Source organism: Canis lupus, chromosome 24, assembly GCF_003254725.2.
Source record: "Canis lupus dingo isolate Sandy chromosome 24, ASM325472v2, whole genome shotgun sequence".
NCBI classification, from domain to species: domain Eukaryota; kingdom Metazoa; phylum Chordata; class Mammalia; order Carnivora; family Canidae; genus Canis; species Canis lupus.
In genome coordinates, this window is record NC_064266.1 from 24,539,980 (window position 1) to 24,558,336 (window position 18,357).

The 18,357-nt window shown below is 52.0% G+C and overlaps 2 protein-coding genes across 3 annotated transcripts in view; one reads left to right on the forward strand and one right to left on the reverse strand.

Moving 5' to 3' along the window:
• Positions 1 to 8: 8 nt before the first annotated feature.
• ERGIC3 (ERGIC and golgi 3) lies at positions 9 to 14,088 on the forward strand. 2 transcript variants are annotated; one of them, XM_025469853.3, is made up of 14 exons: positions 24 to 196; positions 334 to 404; positions 508 to 595; positions 809 to 928; positions 6,514 to 6,607; positions 7,439 to 7,604; positions 7,748 to 7,805; positions 10,753 to 10,767; positions 11,637 to 11,668; positions 12,484 to 12,580; positions 12,658 to 12,722; positions 13,385 to 13,521; positions 13,617 to 13,672; positions 13,875 to 14,088. In XM_025469853.3, exons 1-14 carry the CDS (start codon positions 109 to 111, stop codon positions 13,952 to 13,954), a joined length of 1,167 nt encoding a protein of 388 aa, XP_025325638.1. In that variant the 5' UTR covers positions 24 to 108; the 3' UTR covers positions 13,955 to 14,088. The 2 variants fall into 2 exon arrangements, with proteins under 2 accessions (XP_025325639.1, XP_025325638.1); XM_025469854.3 differs by lacking the exon at positions 10,753 to 10,767 and having other exon boundaries at positions 9 to 196.
• A 1,619-nt stretch (positions 14,089 to 15,707) lies between these two features.
• The window catches only part of LOC112673872 (fer-1-like protein 4), a 34,099-nt gene continuing 31,449 nt past the window's right edge, over positions 15,708 to 18,357 (reverse strand). The window contains exons 42-46 of the mRNA XM_049100782.1: positions 17,538 to 17,636; positions 17,068 to 17,309; positions 16,322 to 16,602; positions 16,132 to 16,232; positions 15,708 to 16,036 (exon numbers count right to left, since the gene is read on the reverse strand). Coding sequence (XP_048956739.1) covers positions 15,844 to 16,036; positions 16,132 to 16,232; positions 16,322 to 16,602; positions 17,068 to 17,309; positions 17,538 to 17,636 — 916 coding nt within the window. The 3' untranslated portion in view covers positions 15,708 to 15,843. The remainder of the gene's footprint in view (positions 16,037 to 16,131; positions 16,233 to 16,321; positions 16,603 to 17,067; positions 17,310 to 17,537; positions 17,637 to 18,357) is intronic.

Here is an 18,357-nt window from a genome sequence, read left to right on the forward strand (position 1 = left end):
GCGCGTTGCTGCGCCTGCGTGCGGACGGGGGGCGTGGCTCCAGCTCCGGGCCGGAAGCAGGAGGCTGCAGGGGCGGGCCGGCTGGCGTCCCCTTTCCGGCTGGTCCCCATGGAGGCGCTGGGGAAGCTCAAGCAGTTCGATGCCTACCCCAAGACTCTGGAGGACTTCCGGGTCAAGACCTGCGGGGGCGCCACGGGTAGGCCGCGGCGGGGCCGGGGTCGCGGGGACAGAGGTGTCCGAGAGGCTGGCCGGGACTCCCGGCCCCAGTTCGGCCTATGGGGGGCTCGAGAGAGTGAGCAGAGGCCCTTCTGACCCTCGCTCCCTTCCCTGCAGTGACCATTGTCAGTGGCCTTCTCATGCTGCTACTGTTTCTGTCCGAGCTGCAGTATTACCTCACCACTGAGGTAAGGGGCGGGGCTAGTGCGTGGGCGGGGCTTGGCATTTTAGGGAGGAGAGTAGGGAAGGAGAAGCATGGGGCCAAGTTGTACTGAAGTAGTGCTGCTCCAGGTGCATCCTGAACTCTACGTGGACAAGTCACGGGGAGATAAACTGAAAATCAACATCGACGTGTTTTTTCCGCACATGCCCTGTGCCTGTGAGTACCCACCAGGGGTGGGAGTTGCAAGTCCTCAGGTGGGCTTCCAGCTGCACAGCTCCAGCTTGGGTTCTGGACCCGACCCCTGGACAACCTCCTTCCCCTAATCCATTGGTGCCCCAAGACAGTCCCAGCATCCCCTTACCCTCCAAAACCCAGATTCCCCCCTTGCCCCAAGGTTCCCAGTACCTTACCCTGACTTCCTGCTTCCAGATCTGAGCATCGATGCCATGGATGTGGCTGGGGAACAGCAGCTGGATGTGGAACACAACCTGTTTAAGCAACGGCTAGATAAGGATGGCATCCCCGTGAGCTCAGAGGCCGAGCGTCATGGTAACTGTGGGGAGGAGGCCAGATCTTAGATCTCGGAGCTGGTCATGTCCAAGCCCTTCCTTCTGGGATGTGGCCGACCAACTGACAAATGAAGCGGCTAAGACCCAGAAAGTCAAGTGGCTTGCTTAGGGTACCCCAGTTATTAAGAATCAGAGTGGCCTGAAATCCAAGCTTCTGGCCTCTGTATATTGAGTAGAGTACTCTAGTTGGCTATCATCTTCAGCAGTCTCCAGTCCCTACCCATCACAGTTGAGTAACAGAAGGTTGAGGTTGGGTCTTATGTGCTCTTGCCTTGGCAGAACTCATCTAGATGGACCCACATTTCTCTGGGTGTTTGCTTCCCCATCCGTTAGCTGAATTCAGTCCTCAATGCTCTTCCCCTTTGGAATGCAGGATGCCTTCAGGTTAAATTTACATTCTTGAGTTAGATTGCCTGAATTCAGATGTAATTTTGTCTCTTACAGTCTATGGCCTCAGCTGTAAAGTGGTGATAAACCATACTACCCACCACATTGAATTACCAGATCAAATGAAGTCATATATGTATGATGCCTGGTATAGAGTGGCTCTTTACCCTAGGTTCCTTTCCTGCTTCTAGGTGGCCGCACAACACCTATATTAACTCAGCTTCCCACCATAGCAAAACCCTCTTCAAAGCTATGATTTCTCATACCTTAGGGATTGCTGTTTTGTGAGCTTTATCAGTTGTTTATTCACAGATATATTTTGAACACCAGTAAAACCAGAAAATTTGCTGTAGGATTGGATATTGTGCATAAGAGAGCAGAGTCAAGGTTGATTCCAAGGTTTTTGGCCTGAACAAATGATTGACTTGCATGACCAGAGAAGAAAAAGACAATTTGTTGTATTATATATCTGCTACTGTGTAACAAATTACCCTCAAAATTAGTGGCTTAATAGGACAAACATTTGTTTTTTCAGTTTCTGTGGATTAGGAATTCAAAAGTGATATGGTTGGATGGTTCTGGCTTAGGGTCTCTCATGAGATTGCAATCAAGCTGTTGGAGCTACAGTCATCTTGCAGGCTTGACTAAGGCTGGAGGATCTGCTTCTAAGGGAGCTCATGCATAAGGCTATTGGCAAGATGCCTCAGTGCCTTCACCACATGCACCTCTAGGAAGAGCTACTTGCATGTCCTCACAACATGGCATCTGGCTTCTACTTTTGTATGTGATCTGGGAGAGCACAAAGTAGAAATCACAGCTTCTTTTGTGACCTTAGAACACCTTTGGACACCATCATTTCTGCAATACACAAATGGTTACACAGATCAGCCCTATTCATTATGGGAGGTAGGGCTACATAAGGATGTGAATACCAGGAGGTGGTGGTCACTGGGGACTTCTTGGGAACTGGTCCCACAGGGAAGGACGAGAATTTGGGGGTAGATTTCATGTTTGAGGCATATTAAGTTAGGGATGCCCATTTTATACCCTTATGATGTTAAGGAGGCAGTTAGATATACCAGTCTAGACGTTAGAGAAAGGCTGGAGAAATAAATATAGGAGTTATCAGCATGCAGATGGTATTTAAAGCCATTGGACTAAAAGAGAAAACATAGGGAGTAAATGTAAGTAGAGGAGAGGTCTAGAGACTGTACCCTGAGCTCCTCCAATATTTAGAAGTCAGGAAATGAGGATCCAGGAAGGAAGATTAAGAGCCATTAAGGTAGAAGAGAACCAAGAGATGTTGCAAAAGCCAAGTGGAGGAAGAGTTTCGAGAAGAGAGGGTAAGCAACTGTCAAAAACCACTGATAGTCCAGTAAAAGGAGTAAGAGTTGACCATTGTGATTGGCAACATGGAGGCCAGTGGAGACTTTAAAAAGAATAGTTTTGATACTGTTAAGGATGAAAATCTGATCAAAGAACAGAAAAGGAAATAGAGACATTGAGGAAAAACAACGCTTTCAGGAGTTTTGCCATAAGAGAGAGCAGAGAAAGTGTGGGGGGTGGCAGAGAATGCAGGTGGCATAGTGGATTTGGTGGGGAGATGAAATGGGTTCTCTTGCTTCTCTGTTCTTCATGGAAATTGAGAGCAAGATCATTAGCTAAGAATGAAGAAAGGGAAAGGGATTTTGGAAGCCTAAGATGAGAGGAAAAGATACAAATTAGTCATCCCAGAGAATGGGCAAGTGAGCTGATTAGCGAAATCAAGTAAGATTGCCAGGCAGTCTTAAGGGAGGCACAGGCAAGTAGGCACAGAATTGAATTTAACTAGGGCTTGGGTTTTGCTAGGGTTGTACAACACAGAGAGAGGAACAGATGGGTTCTGGTTATGTGCAAGAGAAGAATTAGAGTAGTGGACCATGGAATTTATTATCCAGCTTTGTCAAGATATAATTGAAATATAACATTGTGAGGGCACCTGGCTGGCTCAGTTGGTTAAGTGTCCTACTCTTGATCTCAGCTCAGGTCTTGATCTCAGGGTCATGGGTTCAGGCCCCATTGGAGCCTACTTAAAAAAAGAAAAAAACGTAACACTGTAAATTTAAAGTGTACCATGTGATGATCCGATTACATATATATTATGAAATGATTACCACAATATGGTTAGCCGACGCATCCATCACTTCACATAGTTAACCTTTTTTTTGTGTGTGGTGAGAACATTTAAGATTTATTCTCTTAGCAACTTTCAAGTATACAATAAAGTATCGTTAACTATAGTCACCATCCTGTACATTGCATCCTAGAATTTATTTCATCTTATAACTGGAAGTTTGTACACTTTGACCAACATATCCCAGCCCCTACCTCCCAGCCCCTGGCAACTACCATTCTATTCTCGGTTTCTATGAATTAGGCTTTTTTAGAATCCACGTATAAGTGACAGCATAAAGTTGTCTTTTTCTGTTTTATTTCACTTAGCGTATGTCCTCAAGGTTTATCCATGTTGTTGCAAATAACAGGATTTCCTTCTTTTTAATGGCTGAATGATACTCCATTATGTGTGTATACACATTTTCTTTATCTGTTCATCTGCTGATGGACACTTAGATTGTTTCCATGTCTTGGGTGTTGTAAATAATGCTGCAAAGAACATGGGACTGCAGATACCTATGTGAGATAGGATTTTTTTTGGGGGGGGGGGGGTGGGAGATACATACCCAGAAGTGAGATTGCTAGAACATATGGTAGTTCTCTTTTTAATTTTTCAAGGAACTTCTGTACTGTTTTCCATAGTGGCTGCACCAATTTACATTCCTACCAACAGTGCACAAGGGTTCCCATTTCTCCACATCTTTGTCAATACTAGTTATATCTTTTGTTTTTTGTTTTTTTTTTAAGTAGGCTCCATACCTAATGTGGGGCTCAAATTTACAATCCCAAGATCAAGAATCACATTTTCTACTGAATGAGCCAGCCAGGCACCCTAATACTAATTATTTCTTTTTTTTTTTTAAGTTAAAAAAATTTATTTTTGAAGATTTATTTATTTATTCATGAGAGACACGCAGAGGGAGAAGCAGGCTCCCTGCAGGGAGCCCAGTGTGGGACTGGATCCTGGATCCTGGGATCACGCCCTGAGCCGAAGGCAGACGTTCAATACTGAGCCACCCAGGCGTCCCTTACTTCTTGTTTTTTTTTTATAAATTAATTAATTAATTAATTAATTAATTATTATTATTATTTTTAATATATTTTTAAAAATATTTTATTTATGTATTCATAGAGACACAGAGAGAGAGAGAGGCAAAGACACAGGCAGAGGGAGAAGCAGGCTCCATGCAGAGAGCCTGACGTGGGACTCGATCCAGGGTCTCCAGGATCACACCCTGGGCTGCAGGCGGCGCTAAACCGCTGCGCCACCGGGGCTGCCCTATTTATTTATTATAATAGCCATTCTAACGGGGTGGTATCTTATGGTTTTGATTTGCATTTCTCTGATGATTAATGATGTAGAGCTCCTTTCCATTCATCTGTTGGCCATTTGTATATGTTCTTTTGAAAAATGACTATTCAGGTCCTTTGCCCGTTTTAAATTAGGTTGCTTGCATGTTTGTTTGTTTTGCTATTGAGCTGTAGGAGTTCCTTATATATTTTGGATGTTAACCCCTTATCAGATATATCATTTGTGAATATTTTCTTGTATTCCATTGGTTGCCTTGTCATTTTGTTAACTGTTTCTTTTGATGTGCAGAACCTTTTCATTTTGATGTAGTTCCATTTGTTTATTTTTGCTTTTGTTATCTGTACTTTTGGTGTCATAACCAAAAAATTATTGCCAAGACCAATGTCAAGGAGCTCTTTTCCTTATTTTCTTTTAGGAGTTTTACAGTATCAAGTCTTACATTTAAGTCTTTAATCATTTCAAGTTAATTTTTGTGAGTTGTGTAAGATAGGGGTCCGTTTTCATTTTTTGCATATGAATATCCAGTTTTCCTAGCAGCATCTATTGAAGAGAGATAGTCCATTCCCCATTTGGACCATGGAATTTAAATAAGGAGGGAATTGAGGGCATGCGGGTGTGATAGTGTCACTGTTGTCAAAGAATTGGTTTCTGGGTACTGGAGATAGTGAGCTGGGAAAATAAGGGTAAGTAGTTGGAGATTGGGATCCTTGAAATTGAATTGTAGAAGGTTTGCAGTCATTGGAAATAACAAGGTCTAGCTGTGTGTGTGTGGAAATGAAGGGGGATGATAATGAGATGACAAGATACAATGACGGTTGGAAGTCAGGAGGTCAGGGTATTGAATATTGAAATCTGCAGTGAGGATGTAGTTACTGGCAGGGGGTTGGTGTGGAGAGGTCTGAGGAGCACCACCAAGAGGTAGCTAAAGGCATACGCTTCGGAACTGGGTCTGAAATCTGCCACTTATTGTGTCACAAAGCCACTTCTTGTCTCTGAGCCTCTGTACCTTTGCAAGTATAATGCAGATGATAATCCCCAGCTTCATAGGGTCTGCGTCTGGGTGAAAGGAGACATTCTGTGCACAGCAACCTATAGTCAGCTAACATTTAGCATTTGCTGTTACTGTTTCATGACTAGTACTTATTTAAGGAAATAATATATGTGTGGAAGTGCTTAGTGAATGACACATAGTGTGCACCATATAAATATTAGCTATTTTTTTTTAAGATTTTATTTTATTTTTTTTTTTTTTAATTTTTTTTTTTTTTAATTTTTATTTATTTATGATAGTCACAGAGAGAGAGAGGCAGAGACACAGGCAGAGGGAGAAGCAGGCTCCATGCACCGGGAGCCCGATGTGGGATTCGATCCCGGGTCTCCAGGATCATGCCCTGGGCCAAAGGCAGGCGCCAAACCACTGCGCCACCCAGGGATCCCAAGATTTTATTTTTTTGAAAGCGAAGTGAGGGGGAGGAGCAAGGGAGAGGGAGAAACAGACTCCCCTCTGAGCAGGAAGCCTGACACAGGGCTTAATCCCAGGAGCCAAAAGCAGTTGCTTAACCAACTGAGCCACCTAGATGCCCCAATATTAGCTATTACTATGGCTTTTATTATTCCCAAGCCACAGGCCAAAGGGCCTGTGCAGGGATCAGGGGTGCGGATTTCACTCTTTCTGCTCCGAGCTGATGCCCCTACCTCTGCCCTCCCCTTAGAGCTCGGGAAAGTCGAGGTAAAGGTGTTTGACCCTGACTCCTTGAACCCTGATCGCTGTGAGAGCTGCTACGGTGCTGAGACAGAAGACATCAAGTGAGCCAGACCCTGGGGGGCCGGGTTGGGGGTGCTGTGTGTCAACCATCCTCAGCCTGTGTCAGACTACAGCTGGGGAAGAAGTTGGACCAAGTGCTTAACAGGGATGGGGTGCGCACCTCAGTCACTGATCCTCGTGCAAATAGCTGGGGCTCTGTGGCCAGGCCCTGCATGAGGCCACAGCAGGGAATGAGGCTGAAGTCCCCACTCTGGTTCACAGGTGGTCTCTAGAGTCCAGATGCCTGGGTTCCACCCTTGTGTCCTTGGGCAAAGCCACATAATTAACCTCTCTCGTGAAGGGGGATGATGATAACACCCATGACAGTCACATCAGGATGAGCCGTGTAGTGTATGTAAAGCCCTGAGCTTGAAGGCCCAGCCCAGGTAATTCAGCCCTTGATATATGGCCACTGCTGTTATGTTCCTCGGGCCCTGGTCCCTGAGAGGCAGGTCTAGGGTAGGGCCTGGGAATATGTATTTAATATTTTTTTGCATTGTGGTAAAGTATATGTGACTTCTAAGACTTACCATTTTGACTATTTTCACTTGTACAATTCAGTGGCATTAACTACATTTAACTGTTGTGGAACCATCACGTGCTATGTCCTAAAACTTTTCATCATGACAAACGGAACGGGAATGTGTATTTTTAAGAGTCCTGCTCCCTCCAAGGGCACAGAGTTTGAGAACATTTGGTGGTCAGGGACGCAGTTGGTAGAGGCTTCTTCACTAGCGGACAGAACCACTCTATGTCCCAAGGTACCAACTCTGTGTCTGTGCTTCTGTGACGCTCTCACTCCCCACCCCCCACTGCCCCCCACCCTTCCACAGGTGCTGTAACACCTGTGAGGATGTGCGGGAGGCCTATCGCCGTCGGGGCTGGGCCTTCAAGAACCCTGACACTATTGAGCAGTGCCGGCGAGAAGGCTTCAGCCAGAAGATGCAGGAGCAGAAGAATGAAGGCTGCCAAGTATATGGCTTCTTAGAAGTCAACAAGGTACAGGAGGGACTATGGCGGAAGAGGGCCAGCCGAACTATGGATCGGCCTGTTCCACTGTGAGCCCAGGGCCCACTCAGGCCCTCAGGAGAGAGAGGGAAGGGAGGAGACGGCTGGAGAATGAGCAGGAATGTCCCCTACAGGTGGCTGGAAACTTCCACTTTGCTCCCGGGAAGAGCTTCCAGCAGTCTCACGTGCACGGTGAGTAAGCCTCAAACCCTGGGAGCCCAGGCAAGTTTGAGCGCTGCTTCACCTGCCCAGGTTGTGTGTCTTTGGCCTGAAGGAGACCCTCAGCTCGGGGCAGCAGTTATAAGAGCACAGGCTGAGGAACCAGACTGCCTGGGTTCAGTTTCAGACCATACCGGCTGTGTGAAACTTTGAGCAAGTTTCTTAACCTTTTTGAGCTTGTTTCCTACTTTATAAAATGGACAGGCAAGTCCTTCTGTCCTGGGGTGCTGGTGTCAATGAAGGACAGCACGAGCTGAAGGGCAGCATAAGCCCAGCTGTGGAGGGCGTTTGTTCCAAAGGTAGCCCCCAATATCAGGTGAGCTGTGTGGAAGGCCTTGGGGTCAGCAGAGCTGGATTGGAGTGCAGGTTCACCCACTTCCTGAGAGTTATATCAGATTTGGGGGCCATTGAGCCCTACTCGGTTTCTTCTCCTATAAAATGGGGCTGAAGATACTAGTACCTCCCTCACACGGTTGTCCACAGGGATGAGCTAATGGAATTTATTTTCATTCATTTGTATATTCGCTAGATATTTAGCAGTCACTGTGTGCCCCCTTGTAGCCTGGGTGCTAACAATACAGCTCTGAACAAAACAGTCCTGGTCCTCAACATTCTAGTAAAGAAACAGACTGAAAACAAGTGTGTGAAATATATGGACTCTCAGGTGCTATTAAGTACTATGAACCAAAGGAAGGCAGGGTAAAGAGGACGGAGGCGAGGGGCTCTAGGGGATGGTAGGAGTGTGCTGTCATGTATCCAAATCTCTGAGCTGGGAACTGGCTTGGCAAGTTGGAGGCACAGAAAGAAGGGGGGGCGGTGGTGCACAGCAAGCTGGTGCTGGTGCTCAGTGATGAGGTGAGCCAGCTAACAGGGCCACATCCCTGTGCTCTGAAGGGCACCCCAGGGCCAAGAACTTTTAGCCTCCATGAGACGCGGAGCCATCCTAGGGCTCTGAGGATGTGCTACATGAGGGGACCTGACTGCAGAGGTAGGCTGCTCTCTTGTCTGGATGAGGTTGCCCTGGAGGTGAGGGTAGGTGGAGAGGAAGAGCTCCAAGGACTGAGCAGTGTGCCTCCAGGTCAGAGGATGCAGGCGGGCATGGGGAGGGAGCAGCCGCTGAGACCCGTAGGAGCGCTGGTCAGATGAGAATGCCAGCCAAGAGGTGGTGTCCTGAAAGCCCTCAGATGGAGGTGTTTCCAAACCCAGATCAGATGCTTCTGGACGACAAGTAAGAGTTGCCCACTCGGTGTGTGACAGGACAGTGGTCATTGTGACCTTGGCAGCAGTTTTCATGGAGTGATAGGGAGCACCTGCTATGTGGCTCAGGAGGGACAGGTTGTGGAGTTGGAGTGGGTGAGTAAGCACCTTTCTTCTGTGGAGTTCGCTCCAAAAGGAGGAGAGTGGGCTGGAGCTGGATGGAAATGTTGGGCTTGAGGGAGATGTGTGAGGTCACCGTAGATTAAATGCTATGGAAGTAGTCTACTACGTAGAAAGCCAGAGTCATGCTCCAAGTGGGAGGGACAGTCGCTGGAGTGAAACCCTTGAGAAGGAAAAAGAAGACAAAATGGAGTGCTGTAAAAGCGTAGAAAGCCCAAACCTGGTGACAGGAGGAAAGGCAAATGAAGTTGGGACAGGCAGGATGCCTGGTGATGAGGAGATTGTGGGGAAGGGTGATGGGGTTGTGAGGAGAAAGTTGTGGCCAGAGGGTAGAGCCACCAAGGAGAAGTGCTTCTGTGTGGATCTCTTTAAGTGATGAAAATGAGAAAGGAGAGTTGGTATAGTTTGCCACGAGCTGCAAAGCTGGAGATTTGGGGGGCAGCTCGAGGGACAGTGATCTGGAAGTGATATTAAGGAGCAAGGCCTCGCTTCAGGCCATGGAGGAGGGTAAGTGTGGGGAAGAATTTGTCACCCCTGAGGAGGCTGCCGGGAAAAGGATCTTTCCCTGAGAAGAGGGCCAGGCTGCAGTTGGGGTGACAAGGTGAGTGTAAGGAGTAGAGGTTGAAAATATAGGGGTTTTCATGTGAGATGTGGGGCCCATGGGAGGGCTGAGAGTCGGGATGGTGTTAGGGGACCTGCAGAGCCAGTGTGACAGCAGTCTAGGGGTGAGAGATGAGCGGCAGTCCTGAGCTGCCCAGGGGCTGTAGTGAGCAGGAGTAATAGGAGAGCCCTGCTGGTGTGGAAGGCAGTGTGTGGGGTGAGGCAGAGTGTGGGTCAGGGATGGGAGGTGGGCCTGGAGGGGGTCGAGAAGGGTGGTCTCACAGGGACTGTGGGAAGATGGTCACTGTGGAGCTGTTGGCATGGGGCCTGGAGGCACTCGGGAGGAGGCAGTGGGCTGGCAGGCCCCAGCAGCCTCTCCGCTCCCCCACCTGGGCTGCTGACAGAGTCAGGGAGCCCAGGGCAAGGGGTGGTCTGTGTCCTGGGAGGATGTTTAAAAGACAAAGCTCTGATTGCCTGAGGCCAGATAATCTGGCTAGATTGAAGGTTTGGAAGCTAGATCCTGACATCCTTGTTGCTTGGAGGAGGAGGCAGGAATTATAAAGTTCACCAAGTACTTTTCCGTCTTAGATCCTACCTGGTCCTCAGGACAGCCCTTTGTAGAGATCGCTGAAGCCCAGAGAGGGCAAGTGGCTTGCCCAAGGTAACACAGCTAGGAAAGTGGCTTATTGGCTCTAAGTCTTTTATTCTTCTCAGGCCACCATACTTCTGCCCTCAAGAGCCCCTGCATTCACTGGCTAGGGAAGAGTTCTCCTGGGGATGGGACCAGGAGGAGGCTTGTTGGCTGGTTCCACACCCTGCTGCCGAGGCAGGAATACTCCAGGCTTCCTTTCTACCATGTCTCTTACTCCATAGTTCTCATTGTGAAGCTCTCAATCTTTTTTCTCTTCCTCCCCTCTCTCTCCTTCCCTACCTCATGCTGCAGTACATGCTGTGGAGAGTAAGTGGCCCTGCCCCGCCAGGGAGGCCAAGCCCCGGCTTCTGGGGCACCCTACCCTCCCAGGATGGGGGGAGGTTTGGACGGGCCTGGGATTGGGGTCTTACTTTTCAGGTAGGGTTCCTTGAAGCAGAAATGATCAGGACCAGAGGACAGGAAGCACTTGTTCTAGAATAGACGGTACAGGGTACCCATGGCATTTCCTTTGAGGGCTCTGAGGGTAGGGGCCAAGGGGCCAGGGAAAGTGCTTGGACAGCATTCTGAGGGCCCACTTCGCCTTGTCAGTGATTGGCCATCAGCTGTGTTTAGTGAGAGACCAGAGTCAGCAGGGTTTGGCTCCTGAGGTACAAGCAGGGACTGGGCGAGAGTGGAAACCTGGGAGATGCCCGTAGAGGGCTCCCTGTATATGTTGGGAAGGAAATGGGGTCTGTGTTCTTTTTTTTTTTTTTTTTTTTTTTTTTTTTTTTTTTTTTTTTAATTTTATTTATGATAGTCACAGAGAGAGAGAGAGAGAGAGGCAGAGACACAGGCAGAGGGAGAAGCAGGCTCCATGCACCGGGAGCCTGACGTGGGATTCGATCCCGGGTCTCCAGGATCGCGCCCTGGGCCAAAGGCAGGCGCCAAACCGCTGCGCCACCCAGGGATCCCGGGGTCTGTGTTCTTAAGGCCCGAGGAGGGCATGGACTCGCACACAGGCCCAAGACAGGCCTGACGGGCTGCCCTTCAGCAGGGCCAGGCTGGGGGGATGAAGGGCCGAAGAGGAGCTGGGCAGTCATACTCAGGGAGGGGTGAGGAGGCCCGAGCGAGGACACTGAGGGAGGCAGGAAGCCAGTCCTGCTCCACCCGGTGACACATTCTCCCTTCTCTCCTAGTCCATGATTTGCAGAGCTTCGGCCTCGACAACGTACGTACCAGCCAGAAGCCGTGCAGGCGGATGGGGTGGGAGTGGTTGCTGCTTCATGTGTCCACGGGGATGACTGGGGAAGGGGGCACAGATAAAAAGATCCCGTATTCTATAAGAGGATCGGTCTGAGGGTCAGGAACTGAGATCTGCACAGGCCAGAGGTGGGGGATGGGGGACAGGAGCGTCCTGGGCAGAGACCCCCTGGCAAAGTCAGGAGAGAGTGGAGCACCTCTCAGACCCCACCCAGGCTGGTGTGGGGGGTGAGGCTGGAGAGGTTGGCGGGGACTCTGGTCAAGCAGTAGTCGGTCTTCCTCCTGAGAGCAATGGAAGCTGTTGGCTTCCAGATGTTGGCCCTTTAACCAGGATCATGATATAATCAGATTTGCAGGTTTTTAAAGATCCCTCTAAGGACTGAGGTTGATAAAGTTTGGAGCAGGACAGGAGTCGGAGCTGGGAAATCTGGGGCGCTTCTAGGCGGGGCTTCCCTGGCCTGAGACTCCCAGGCAAAGTGGGCCCCTGCCATACGGAGTCCGTGCCCAGTCTTTATGTGCCTTGTGTTTGGATGCAGCCGGAGCCTCAAACTGTGGAGGCCCAGAGGCTGTGAACTCTGGGAGAAAGGAGTTCCCGGTGGGGCGTGGGGGTGCCTGTGTTGGTCACATCTCCCAGGCAGGACCTCTTCTTCCTTCCCCCATCTCCCCACACCCCCTCCCCAGAGCCAGGTACCCCTGTCTGGTGCTGCACTACAGAACTTCCGATGGGGTGAGGGCTGTTGGGGCCTTGAGCGCTTGAGGCTCACGTGTCGGTGTTGCTTGCAGATCAACATGACCCACTATATCCGGCACCTGTCATTTGGGGAGGACTACCCAGGCATTGTGAACCCCCTGGACCGTACCAACGTCACCGCACCCCAAGGTACCAGCCTGGAAGGTGGCCCCCAGCTGCCAAAGCCCTGTCCAGCACTCATGCCCAGTGCTCTCTTCTCCCTGCAGCCTCCATGATGTTCCAGTACTTTGTGAAGGTGGTGCCCACGGTGTACATGAAGGTAGATGGAGAGGTGAGTCTGCAGGAGCTTGGGTATCCAAATCCCTCCTGGTGCCAAACACTTGAGTCCTGTCAACCTGGGAAGTGGGGTGCTGCTCTTCTCCCCAGCTGATGGATGACAAGCTGACGTGCAGGGGCAGTAGGTGATGGGACCCCCACAGCCAGAGTGCAGGCCCCGGGAGGCTTGAGAGCACTTGTGCTTTCTACTTGCCCAGATTGCCTCCATCCATGCCTCTGGTGCTCACTGTCCACATGGTCTGCCTGGGCTGGGAGCTCACCCTTCCTGGGTCCCCTCCTTCCCTTTCTACTGTGGCCGGTGGAGCAGCATCTTGGCAGACGGGAAGTCAAGCCTGGCCTTGCCAGGAGTTCGTGGTGTGCGGTCTTGGAGAGTTGCTTCCCATCCCTGAACCCCTGCTGAGAGAACCCTCTGCATGTAGCTGGGATTGGTAAACTGTAAAGAGCTGGTGACCAAGGAGAAGCTGAGATGGTGAGGCTGGCTGAGAGAGTGTCTGGGGGGTCCCTAAGCCTTGAGGTGTTCACTAGCAACCGGGGCCTTGTTTTCCCTCCCACACAGTGCAGGCACCACACATGAGGGGCAGGAACAGGCATAGGGCTGGGGGACTTGGGAGCCAGGTCACAGACTCAGCCCTGGCCCTGACTCCCTTCCTGTCCCAGGTGCTGAGGACAAATCAGTTCTCTGTGACCAGACATGAGAAGGTCGCCAATGGGCTGATGGGTGACCAGGGGCTTCCTGGAGTCTTTGTGCTCTATGAGCTGTCACCCATGATGGTGAAGCTGACAGAGAAGCACAGGTGAGGGCAGGGGTGACGGAGAGGGGCCTGGGGCTTCAGGGAGGAGGGGTACCTGTTAACACCCGCCCCTGGCACCCACCCTGTCCCTCCACCAGGTCCTTCACACACTTCCTGACGGGCGTGTGCGCCATCGTCGGGGGCATGTTCACAGGTCAGAAGCTCTAGGCTGGCTGGGGCTGGGGCTGGGGTGTGGCAGAGAAGATAAAGCCTGGGCTTCCTGCTGGAGTTGTGGCAGAGGGGAAGGAGGGGCACCTCAGCAGCCAAGGGGAGATGCTGGCCTAGCTGGTTAGGTGAGGAGGCTCTGGGGTCCAGCCACGTGTTGGGTGAGTGCCAGCCTCTATCTCTCTCCCCAGTGGCTGGACTCATCGATTCGCTCATCTACCACTCAGCTCGAGCCATCCAGAAGAAAATTGATCTCGGGAAGACAACGTAGTTGTCTCCTTCCCCCTCTGTTGTTGCCTTCTCCTGTTTCTCTTTGGCCCTTTGGTCATTTCCCAGCCTCGTCCCCACGCACCCCCACTCCGTCGTTCTGAGCCCAGGTTGATAAATCTATTAATTGTGATAGTACTCACTGGTCTCCGTGTGCTTCTTGTATCTGACCAGAGCCTAGAAACAACCCCTCATTCAGCCACTTACTGAAAGCAGTCAGGACTGACAGATCAGGCCAGATGCTCTCTGGGAGCCCCACATAGACATCCCCTGGCTAATAGGGCTTTATTCAAACCTGACGGATGTCTACCCCACAGCCCTGTCCTCAGTCCCTCCTCTGCACTGGTCTTTGGGCCTTTTGGGTCCAGCTCCAGGGCTGAGATGGACCTTTCCCGTATGAGCTTCCTGGAGCCACTATGGCCCTCAGGATCATGAGTGGCTGACCCCAGTGGTACTAGGGCCCTGGGTGCAGGCTGGGGCTTGTCACCTCTTCAGTGAGGGCTAAAGCCGGGGCTTCTCCCTGCTACCCTGGGCTCAGTCTACTGAGAGGGGTCCAGCCAGGTTGGGTTGAGTCTCCTAGGTGGAGGCAGAACTAAAAACTTGGAGAGATGGGAGCAATGGCCACTGTGGAGCCGGGCTGGCATCAGACCCCCAGCTCTGGGTCTCCTCAGGGTTTCCCTTTACAGCCCCGAATACGTGTGCAGAACCAGGCCCAAGACCCCGACCATGCTGCAGCCCAGGGAAGCAAGGATGTTGCCAGCTGGTCAGTTCATTCAGTCCTTTCTCAGGGAGTGTCTGGGTAAGATACTGGAAGCAGGAATAGAGAAGACAGGAAGCAAAGTGGGATGATGAGAGCAACATCTCTAGAGGCAGACCGGCCTGAGATCCGGCTCTGATGTGATCACTCACGAGCTGTGTGGCCTTGGCCAGGTCTCATCTAGAAATTGCAAATCGTATTGCCGCTGTAGTGAGTCTTGTTTTTTTGGTCAGCTGGAAACCATTCCTACTTGTGAACAGTATCCCGAATTTCCCCTGGGCACCTCCCTATCTTCTCACCTTCTGTATTGGGAAGGAGGTTTGATTTCCCACCCTAAGCTCCAGGGAGGCCCCCAGTCAGCATAGCGCATCCCCCTGGCCACAGTGAGCCAGGGCACGCCAGACTGTGTCAGGACTGGGAAAGTTTGCTTCTGGATATGAATGTGGGAAGACATGAGGTTGGTGCCGCTATACTACAGTCCTGAGGGGGCGGATTGTCTACAAATGAGCTGGCCCCCAGAGGACAGCAGAGCTGAGCCCAGAGGCAGAGAACCAGTCCTAGGGACATTGCTTGAATCCCATGACAAGTCGCCAGTTAAACCCTGGGAATTGCAAGCCCCCCAAATCCCTTTCTGCTTAAGCCATTTTGGGTTGGGATTTCTATCACTTGCACCCAGAAGTGTGCTGACAGGGCTGCTGTCAGAGTTGATGAATAAACAAGCTAATGAAGTATGGAAAGTGCTTAGCTGTCACAGGATGGTAGAAGCCATAAGCAAGTTAAGTGAAAGGGACCCAGCCGTTGTCAGGAGTGGGAGCAACAGGTGGGCTGCTCAGAGGGCATGACAGCTTGGTGGCCAGGACTCCGCGGCCCTAAACTCCCTGCCAGGTCCCATTCTTCCAAGTGGCAGCCTCCCATCTCTAGATGACTCCTCAGCCCGGGTCATCCAGGGACAGCTCTGTTTTCTGCCCCCTGTATTACCACGTAGAGCCGAGTTCAGGCATCAGAGGGGAGGCACGGTCAAATTTATTCAAAGAAAGCACTTAACTCTGCTCGTATTGGCGAGAAGGACCCCCTGCCCCCGGAAGCGGGATTTGAGGGGCTGCAGTCACAGGAAGAGCGTCCAGGATCAGTTAGGGTCAGGGCTGGTGGAGAGGGCGGAAGATGACCTGGCTGATCTGGCCAGGCATGGTGTAGAGGACGAGGAGGAGGAAGACCGCGACCAGGGCCAGGAGCAGCAGCAGCACCAGGATGCGCCAGTACCGGCGCCAGATGAAGAAGATGAAGGTCTTCAGGGGGTTCACAAACCAGTTGAAGGAGGTTTTAGGGCGGCTGTGGGGGAAGAGGTGGTGTCAGAATGACGAGGAAGCCCCCCATCTGCCCCACCTCCCTCTCAGGCTCTACCGGCCTCCGCGCTGCCCCCTCACTTGGGCTTCTCCAAGGGCTCGGGCTCCTTCCGCCCCTTCCCCACTGGCCGCTTCTCAGCTTCCTCCACGGTCAGCAGCTCAAACTCTGCCTCCACCTTCCCCTAGAGAAAGGGGGAACAGAGGCCCAGCTCTCAGGTGGGCTCAGGCCCAGCCCCCAGCACCGCTTGCCCTGCACCTGCCCTGCCCCCACCGTGAGGATGTGGACGTTGCCTCCAGGGTCTGTGAACGCCAAGTCTTCTGGCCGGCCCCTCCTCTTCCTCTGCCTCCTCTTGCCAGCCTGAGCCTCCCGCTGCTCCCGCTCCTCGTGCTGCTCGGGCTCCCGCAGCTTCACTACAGGCCACCAGCCCCGCAGGCGGCGGCAGCGAAAGAGGTTGCACCTGGGCCTGGCCCCATCACGGGCCAGCCGCACAGAGCAGAGCTCAGGGCCCCGGGCCCCCCGCACCATGTCTGGCAGCTGCAGCTCCAGGGATCCTGCAAGTCCAGAGCTCTCCCGGTTAGGCAAGAGATCAGTGTGTGTCTGGGCCCTGGGAGGGTGGGGGGTTCGCGGGATGGCAGCACATCAGGACTGTGCTGGGGCATGAGAAGCCAGCCTATGGCGGTCAGGCCATAGCTGCGGGCCACACACGGCACAGCCCGCACGTGGGCAGGTTATCACACCCTGGCGGAGCAGGGCCAAGGATGGGACCGTGTATCATCATCCAAAGTGACCTGAGCTTGGATCACATCAGAAGCTTGAGTTGGGGACTCTGGATGGGAATGGGCGTCATTGTACTCAGGGATAAGTTCAGGAATGAGGCCAGAGAGCAAAGATTAGTGATGCAGGGTCTGAAACCCAGGATTCAGGGCTGGGCCAGAGCAGGAAACCAAAGGCCAGGGGGAGAGGGGCAATGAGGGCAGAAACGGGCCGGGCGGGGTAGGAGGGAGGTGAGGCAGTACCAAGGAAGTCGTTGGCAGAGATGCGGTCATAGTCCCAGACCTGCAGGACCAGCACAGCTGGCTGCCGGAACTCGGCCTCCTCCAGGGCGAAGGGTCCAGGCCGGCGCTGAACGCTCACCTCCCGCTCCGTGGGCAAGTAGTCGAAGCGGAACACAAAGCGCCAGTTGAAATTTCCCTCCCCAGTCAGAGAGTTGAAGTGAACGTCTGTCTCCTGCTTATCATGCTCCAGCCCCTTCACCCAGCTGCAGCCAGGGGAGAGGTGCAGGCGGAGGGGTGGGCCTCGGCACGGGAGCCAAACCCAGAACCCAGCTCTCACCCATCTAGCCCCCCGACCACTGGGCTGGGCCCTTTCCCACCTGGCACCAGCGTGGGCCTAGAGGACAAGGCTCTGGCTTGGCCCAAAGCCCGAGCCCCTGACTGCAATTGCACCTTAAGACACAGCCGTTTGCTGGCCCGGCCAACAGGCTCACCTCCTCACATAGATGTCGCTGGACATCTCTCCAGTGAGTGGGTTCACATCATCCAAAACGACATCCTCTGTGTTCCAGATGATGACTCTGAGCTCATAGCTGGGGAATGTATTGGAAGAGAGTATTCAGACTCTTGAGAGGGTCCTGAGAGGGGCTGCAGGAAGGACCTAGGCCATGGCCTTGAAATTCACCAAGTGCCTCTATGTGCCCAGCTGGGTGATCAGGGCGGCTGGGTATGTAAAGGGACAGCTCTGGCATCACTGATCACCCCCACCAACCAGAAGGCACCAGGAATGGTCTACTGACCAAAAGTGGGCCAACAAGTTTCTCCCATAAATTTGGAATCAGGATCCTGAAAGGTTGGGTAACATCAGATACAAAGTTGGTTGGAGCCACCACAAGCCAGGATGCCATGCAGACTGAAGTTGTAGGGTACAGAACAGAGGAAGCCAGTCTGCAGCAACAAATGGGAGAGGGAGAGAGACAAAGTGGAAATAAGAGTGTGCAGTCCCTGAGGGGCAGGACGGGCTCCAGCTTTCCTGATCCTACCCCAGTAGCCCTGTCCTTGGCTGTCACAGGTTTTCCTGGCTAGCTGTTGTTTTCTCTTGCCCAGCATCCATTTCCCTCCATTTGTTGACAGCACCACGATTCTCTGTTGCTGAGCCCTCCACCCTCACCCCCACGCTGTCAATCTGGGAGATTCCTCTGGAGCCAGGTAGAGGCGGGTATATCACCTAGGACATCACCCAGGACTACCCATCAGCGTATTACAGCGCCCTGGCCACAAGGATTGGTTAAGGCTCAGCGTTTGATGCAAGCT